Source organism: Lepeophtheirus salmonis, chromosome 6 (assembly GCF_016086655.4).
Source record: "Lepeophtheirus salmonis chromosome 6, UVic_Lsal_1.4, whole genome shotgun sequence".
Lineage (NCBI taxonomy): Eukaryota > Metazoa > Arthropoda > Copepoda > Siphonostomatoida > Caligidae > Lepeophtheirus > Lepeophtheirus salmonis.
Window position 1 is genome coordinate 10,236,186 of NC_052136.2, and position 8,212 is coordinate 10,244,397.

The 8,212-nt window shown below is 28.0% G+C and overlaps 1 protein-coding gene across 1 annotated transcript; it reads right to left on the bottom strand.

The window, feature by feature from the left end:
* Positions 1-1,229: 1,229 nt before the first annotated feature.
* LOC121120563 (uncharacterized) lies at positions 1,230-7,975 on the bottom strand. Its single transcript, XM_040715439.2, has 5 exons — positions 7,764-7,975; positions 3,419-3,602; positions 3,097-3,356; positions 1,927-2,109; positions 1,230-1,463 (listed from the first exon to the last, which is right to left on the bottom strand). Exons 1-5 carry the CDS (start codon positions 7,953-7,955, stop codon positions 1,308-1,310), a joined length of 975 nt encoding a protein of 324 aa, XP_040571373.1. The 5' UTR covers positions 7,956-7,975; the 3' UTR covers positions 1,230-1,307.
* Positions 7,976-8,212: the final 237 nt, after the last annotated feature.

Sequence of the window (8,212 nt, forward strand, 5' to 3'; positions counted from 1 at the left end):
ACTCGAAAAAGTCGAGATCGTTCTCTTCATCCGTTAAAATATTATTCTTTTCACCTCGCGTTCTTTCACTTGACGTACTGAAGTTATTTCCTTATTATCAAAAGGTGGCCATAATTTACTTTCAACTTTTCTCTGTCGCTGTCTCCAATATCGAGATAAAAACTGAAAGTATAACGTGCGAGCAAACTTACACAGGATACTCTACAATTTATAAATTGGCCTCTGAGATCTTAGGACTACGGTAGACTTTGGTGTTAATCTGTCTCAAGATATTATGACTAAAAAGTCTGAAAATATGTAGCATGATTTAGCTTCAAAATATTATAAATGGAATATTTCTTACCAGTGATATGTCAATGGGATTCTGAGGATGATTGTTGCAAGTCACAAGAAGAGTTGACGCCGTCAAAAATGAGCAAATAGTTGACCAGAACATTTGAATTGTAATAGTCAGATATATTAAAAAATAGAAGGTGATTCCAATATTTGTAAATGTTTATTGGAATATAATAATTTATTAGCATAATTATATCACTTTAGAGATGTCAATGGGTTATTTAAGTATTTTTATATTGATCATTTTATGAAGTAAACTAATATTTATTCCAATTTTTAAATTTAAATATAATGTTCTTTAGTATTCCAAATTATCAGTGATGGATTTGGGAGATTATTATTACTATAATTCAATTTCACAATCAATAGTTTTTTATTCTTAAATTGAATAAGATTTAAGATGAGTATTCTCCTAACTTTGGTCTCTGGAATCCTCTCACTTTTACGTTTATGCAAATGATATCATTTTATGCATGCATAACATTTTGAAACAGATTTTATTAGTGTGAATATATGGTTTGATTCAGGAGATAAGTCAAAGAAATGATCATTGATAGATTGAAAGCCTTAATTATTTTTCTCAAACCCAATATTTTGTACATATATTAATCTAATAGTAATGCTATAAAAATTTTCGAACTTGTAGCGGGAAATACTATATTTTCGATTGTTTTGGTCAACTATATTTTCTCAAGTTTGCTGTCGCAACGTCAAAGAATTTCCCTAGCTATTACTCAGTCTCATCAGTGATGTTCAGCAGTCTATGTATTTTATCTCTATAAATATACTTCATTTAAGGTATCTGACAAAGTTTTTGGTTAGTGATGGGAAAACATTATATTCGCAAGATTAATGATAGTCTCTTACTATTTCATAAATTAAAACAGAAAATATGAAGAAAAAAAAGCATAATATATTATAATCAAATAGATATACATGCTGTATTTCGTACAGTATCAGAAATTTATTTTTTAATTAGCTAAAGACTCCAATAAGAATTTTTTTAATGCTTCAACATTGAAAGATTGGATGATCTTCACATTTCCATCCTTCAAAGAAGAAGCCATGAATTCATGAACAGGTAACATTTGACCTCTTGTATGCTTTCCAGCCAACTCAACTATGACCTGTTAAGTAAATATACATTAAAAAAAATCATTTTCATTTCTCATATATATTATGTACAAATTTCTAATTATGTAAATTTTGTTACTGGTATAAGCTGATTATACAAATTATAATTTCTACGTCTCATAACGTTTTATTTAGTTATTTCATTAGTCATTAAGATTTATTAAAATTAGGCATTTATTACGGATTTGCAGGTGATATAACCATAAAATTTTGAACTTTATAATGTGCTACATCCTACTGATCATTTAGCAATTTCCCATAAAAAAAATAAAAATTACACCATTCAAACATCCATGGAATATTCAATTATTTTATTATCCCTCTAAATTCTTTTACTCATTTTTTTTTGTTTACAACTAGTATAATTTACACATAAAAGTTACAACTTGTACAAAATTACAACTTTTACTCAGCATATAGTATATATATATATAAAGTCACTAGAATCATACTTACAGGTGTTTCAAAGACTTTATCTATTAATTTGGGCTCCAGCAATGCAGCAACGATTAATTGATCATATAATACCCAATGATCTTTTCCTTTGTATCCCATGGCATAATCCTTTGGGCTCTCGATTAGATTTAAGAGTTTGACGGCTGGAGAGTCAATTTTGCCAAGAACTTCTTCTCTCCATTTCTTAGATTAGAAAAAAAACTTGTGTTTCATAAAATGTATAATTTTATAAAGAGGAAAAATATACTTTATAGTACCTTTCAGAGCGAATAAAAATAAATGTAGACAATTATAGAACGTCATTTAGTTCAACTTTAAGAATTTTTTTTTTTTTGAAAATAACTAACAACTAATTCATAGTTAAAAATTTGAAGAGCTTAGATCCTTCCCCTTCCTCTTATATTAAAGTGCGAGACTATTTTTCATACCTCGGCAAGGTATTAGATAGTACTTCATCAAATAAAGCTTAAATAACATTAAAAGTAATTTAAAAATTAAACTCGTACTGGTTTTATGGTTTATAAATTAATGTATTTTCAAAGTACTTTCAATCTCATTTCAACTCTTTTTGATTAAGTATAATTTTATACTTTGCTGAGGTATAGGTAAATAGTGGAAATAATTGATTGGGGAGGTAACGTTTAAATTAAATGTGGTTAGAAATTCAAGTAACTACCTTTATTGAATAACTGGGTGTTATTTTTAAATGAATGTTTCTTTTAATTTTGACTCTAAAAGTGTATAAAGGATTTACTTTCATTTTCAATTAATACAGATCTTTAGCAAAATAATCAAACTAATGAAAATTCTATGTAAAATTCGCTAAAATAAACCGAGACATTCTTGGGGGACTTTAATACAAAAAATTAATTGCCAATTATATGGTATTGAAATACTTACAAATGTAACATTGTGAAAAAAAATTTCTTTTGTTTTTTTTTAATTTTTATATTAAATTTTCATTATATAGAAAATTAGCGATAATTTGACGGGATTTAAGTTATTCTATAAGAAAAAATGAAAAAAATCTAAATAGACCTGACTTCCCTATATGAAAAAACTTTTTACACACCCTCAATATTATGTAGTTTGCCAACTGTTACGTCGTTTGATCAATTTTAACTCGCCGAATTTCCTGTCATTTCATAACAATAATCATAATAAACTTACACATGTTATCACGCATTCTTTATCGCAGGTTTCCAAAGGAACGGCAAACACGGGTACATTTTTGATGCGATCTAAAACCACAAAAGCACTCTCTGGGTCCATGGAAAAATTGAATTCAGCTGCATGTGGCGTATTCCCAAAGCTTTGATAATTTCCACCCATAAAATAAAGAGCCTTCATTTTGTTAGAAACACTTGGATCCACATTGACAGCAAGAGCTACATTAGTTAAAGGTCCAAGACAAACGATGGAGACTTCATCTGAAAAGAAGTCAATGTCCAAAGAGTGGCTCACAATTATATTGAGATTAATAGAGCCTTACTGGGATATTTAGTAATGGTGGAATTGATGAAGGAATATGCAGGTTCATTGCTTAGATATCGTTCAAATGTCTCTCCTTCTTTCCACTCAATGTCATTGAAGCCATCGGACCCATGGTACTCATATAACCCTTTCCTTGGCTTAATAACAACTAAGGCTTCATTGCAACCTTTGTAAATTGGCACCTGAAATATGTATATGTTGAACAAATAAACTCATCAAAACAAAATAAAAATTATCAAATTACTATTGCAATTAATGAGTTATGGGTATGCATAAGGTTATAGTGCACAGTTTCTCGCTGCATTCAATTCTCACATAAACAAAAATACATTGTGTAATTAAAGAAGAAAAACTTTTATTAGGAAATGAGTCTTTAATTAAAACTATCTCCAATATTCTGAGAGGCTTTGCATTTTTTTTTTTTGCTTTTCTTTAAAACTGCATATTAAAACTCAATTATTTTCTCTAATAAAAGGATATAACTAATAATTTACTGAGCCACAAAATTAGAGAATGTATGTAAAAATTATAATGATTTTCAATATAAATGAAGGATATTAATTATTTTTATGACAGTTTTTAATGGGCAAAAATGGTGAATGATGGTATCTAATTGATATAATTTTTTAAGGTTACTTTTAAACTTGTACGTATAATAAACATATCTGTTAAAAAATGTATTTTCTACATCGACGTATATAATATTCTAGATGCAAACATATTAAATTTTAGTTGCTAATATATTAATGAAAAATCAAACAATAATATATTTAGTATTAGTTTATATGTAATTTGAACAAACTAATCGTAAATCAAAAAAGTTAAATTAAGCACATTAGTAGTTTAACAATAGACCAATGGAGGCATAACACCTCTCTTTGTAGACTGTTGGTATTAAAAATGATACCATATGTCTCTAATTAATGCAAATAAGACAACAAAAGTTTATATCAAAAGTTTTAAACAAGTTTAATTTATATTATAAATATATTTTGAACAAATAACAGTAGAAGAGAAGGGTTTCCTTAAGGTTAATAGAAATACAGGGTCAGATCATCATGAAATATGGCTGGTTAGAATTTTCAATTTGAGGTATCGTACCGACTGCTGAGTAAGACAGAGGGATTTTGATAAAACACATAACCAATCATAGTCTATGACGTCAGTATTGCTAGTATTTTCAATTTGATGTATCATACCGACTGTGGGGCATAAGGACAGATTTTGACAAAACATGCAACCACTCATACACTATGACGTCAACATTTATAAGCGTCGTGAAATTCAAACATAAGTCGTTATTGTTTAAACTTATATTTCTATTAATCTTGGATTTCCCAACTTTTTTTGGCGTGTACTCCTTTGCTATTTTGATATATAACCACGTACCCCTAAATTTTTAAAACTAAAAAAGGTAAATGATATAACAAAATTCCATTTTGTTTTTCTTTTGTGAATTATATTGATATATTCGGTTTCTAAAACTCCAAACTAATTACCTATCTATATGAAAAATTTAAAATAATTTAAATCAAAGCATATGTATAACTAACATTTTAATCGTTTTAATGCGATCCAAAAATTTGTTTTTGATTTGAATGTTTATCTTTTCGATGATTGATTTATTATAATGCACATCGAACATGGTGTTCCATTGTTTTCATATTTGACCTTTGCTTGTTTTTAATCGCCCAACAGGGTATTTAAAAGGTCAATTTACATATCCAAGTCGACGGAGAAAGGAGCAGTTTTCGTATGGCAGGTTCCACAATTATAGTGTACGATTTTAACCCAAAATGTATATAATTTGTCTTCAGAATACACCAGCATTTTTATCACTTTGAAGTTCTACCAGAGCCTTTTGCTTACCCTATCCTGGTGGTAATAACTTTGAAATAGATGAAAAATAATCGGTGAGATCAACAGTTCGTCATCACCAAGAGTTGCGAAATAATCTTACACTTCGTTTTCCAATTTTTCCATAGCTAGTGTGTCTTTCTTGGAACTTCTTTTTCAAAGACGAATTTTGGCCAAGAAAGCTTATAGCTCAGACCGAAAATGACCAATTATTGCATCTGCTGCTTGGATACTTTTGTTCAACAAATTTAATATTTCAAATAATATGCCATCGATAAAATCAAATTTCAAAAGGAATTCATTATCATCCAATCAAGTATGTTACAACTAAAGATGGTTAGTAAAATTTAAGATTTTTATCATGACTGATCATAAGGTGTTTAGGAATATACAAAGCATGACTTTTGAAATTAATAATTAAAGAAATTTTATAAATTTATATTGAATGAGTAAATGATTTGTATGTTGGTTTGGAAAGTAAAGATTATAAACTTATTTTTGTTTTATTTTACAAAAACCTTAAATGTATCCCAGGTTGGAAAACCGTGCTCCAAAGGGATGCTTCGGTGATGTAGCACCTCCAAACACGGCCTGTTGTTATCAAAAATGATCCCACGTAAGTTTTAAAACTATGTTAGCCAATAAAACAATGATATTTGAGTCTGTTGGTACCATTAATATATTGATCATCCGTGGAATATATAATTATTGCAGTATCCTTCTATGAAAAAAACCACTTGGTTTTTACATTTTAAGAATAATAATATTATTTTAAGAATTTGAATTGAAAAGTTATAACATTTGAACTAATGTGTCACAGAATACTTATATTATAGTAGTTTCTATTTAAATAGTTAAAAAGTTAACATTAATATATTGAATTATTACATTATCGTCAAACCTAGTACTTGAATCCTTCATTTAAAATTGTTCATCTCACTTTTCATTGGAACTTGTAAAAGTTAAAACATATACAAAATTGTAACTTGCACGCAACATATTTAAACAAACCTATTTATATTTTAAGTATTACGGTGTTGATAATTTTTTGGGCCAAAAAAAAAAATAAATAAAATGAAAGCTAGCAACATCCCAGGTTTGAACATTAGATACTATTTCCTGGAAAAGACAAATGACATCAAAAACAATACAATTGTTGTGCCATGAAGTGTTAATGCATTTTACTCAACATCGTATTTACATATTCTGCGGAATATATTTGTTTTGTCATTAAATATATGAATTACTTAAATAAGAATTCAATTTTATTTTGGTTTAGTTTGGATTTTTGAAGTTTTGTAAATATTATTTTAAATCTACTTAATTATTATCAAATTGACACAAATCCAATGATTATAAATATTGTTTGGTGCAAAATTCTTGTTTGTAAGAAGCACAATTTATTCTTTTTTTTAAATTAAAAGCAAAATAGCCTGTAATGTAACAAATTAAACTTTTTTCAGTTTGTTTCTTTTTATCGTTACTTCGTCACTTTTAATTAATTTTAAATCTCTTATGAAATCCGTGGATACATTGGAATCTCTCATTGTCTTTAATTCAATGGATGTATTTTTATTTCTTATAGATTAGATTTTCTAAGTAAATTTTTTAATCTTATGATTTTTTCCGGTTCATTCCAGAATTTGACGCAGAGAAATAAAATAATTTAGTCAAGGTAGCCGCCTATATTCACAAAAGCAAAGTTCAACACCATCGCTTTGTAATTTTGCTATTAAAACATAATAAATTTTAAATCGGATATTAAAAATATTTAGTCCGACACCTGAAGGAAGTTTCCTATCGACTCCAGTTCGACACACAACATAAACATACTTGTTTACCTCAATGTATTATTACAAAATGAATATCTATGAAATGAAAATAATACAATTTGAATTAAACTTATACAACATAATCTTATACAAACACAAACTGAAGTAGATAATTTATTTTTGACGGCAAATTTATCCGTTTAAATAATTAGTTCAATTATTATTTTGACGATTTAGTTTAGAAACTTTTTAAAAAATATCTACTTTGATTTTGAGCTGTGAGTGTGAAGTGAGTCAATCATTTTTGTCTCAAAAACAATTTTTGGGGATTTAAAATGCTAACCCAAAATGGAAGAGTTAAATAAAACACCAATAAACGTTATTAAAAAACTACAACAACAACAAACTATTACTCTTTTATAATTGGACAAAGATCATATGAGTTTACCAACATGAATTTGTCATAAAAAATTATGTTTATCCCACAACAGGTTGCGTGATTGGAGCTTTTGCTCCTCCAGATAGTATAAGAATTCATTATTCTAACATAATATGTTCTTCATCACAATTACACAATAATATCAAAAAAATCACGTGGATATACTCTTTTTAAAAGTAAACCCAACTCCCAGAGGGAAAGTTTGGCAAACTGTCAAAAAAGGTATTACTGCACAAAACATTAAAACTATTTTGAAATATAGGGTAATAACTCACATCAGTAACTCCTACAGTACTGAGTATCCTTCCCACGTTACGTGCTCCATGAAAAGTACTACAATTTCCATTTACCACCGATATTCCTTCAATTTTTATTTTGCCCAGCTTATGATACTTTAGTGCTAGTAAAATAGCACAGGTATCATCTATTCCTGGATCAGTATCAATCACTACTCGAGGCCTTGACATCTTATTTGCGACTGAACAAAAATATTTATGGTGGTTTTTTTTATATATCTAATTATAGAATAGGGAACTTTGGCATAAATTACGTCATAACTGTGCTCTAAAAGATGCATTTATGGGCACAAGAATGCAGTTTTTATTATGCTATATTTAGAAAATGTTCACATATTTGGAAAAGCTGTAAATTAAGTTAATGTTATCATTCTGCATATTTTGAACACCTGTAAATAAAATTAATATTTTAATTCCACATACTGATA

What these genes read in the sequence shown, in the direction of transcription:
- LOC121120563 (XM_040715439.2), bottom strand. Translation starts at nt 7,955, where the DNA reads ATGTCAAGGCCTCGAGTAGTGATTGATACTGATCCAGGAATAGATGAT. An exon ending in GTACTGTAGGAGTTACTGAT is followed by an intron (nt 3,603 to 7,763) that starts GTGAGTTATTAC and finishes TACATATTTCAG; the next exon opens with GTGCCAATTTACAAAGGTTG. An exon ending in CACCATTACTAAATATCCCA is followed by an intron (nt 3,357 to 3,418) that starts GTAAGGCTCTAT and finishes ACTTCTTTTCAG; the next exon opens with ATGAAGTCTCCATCGTTTGT.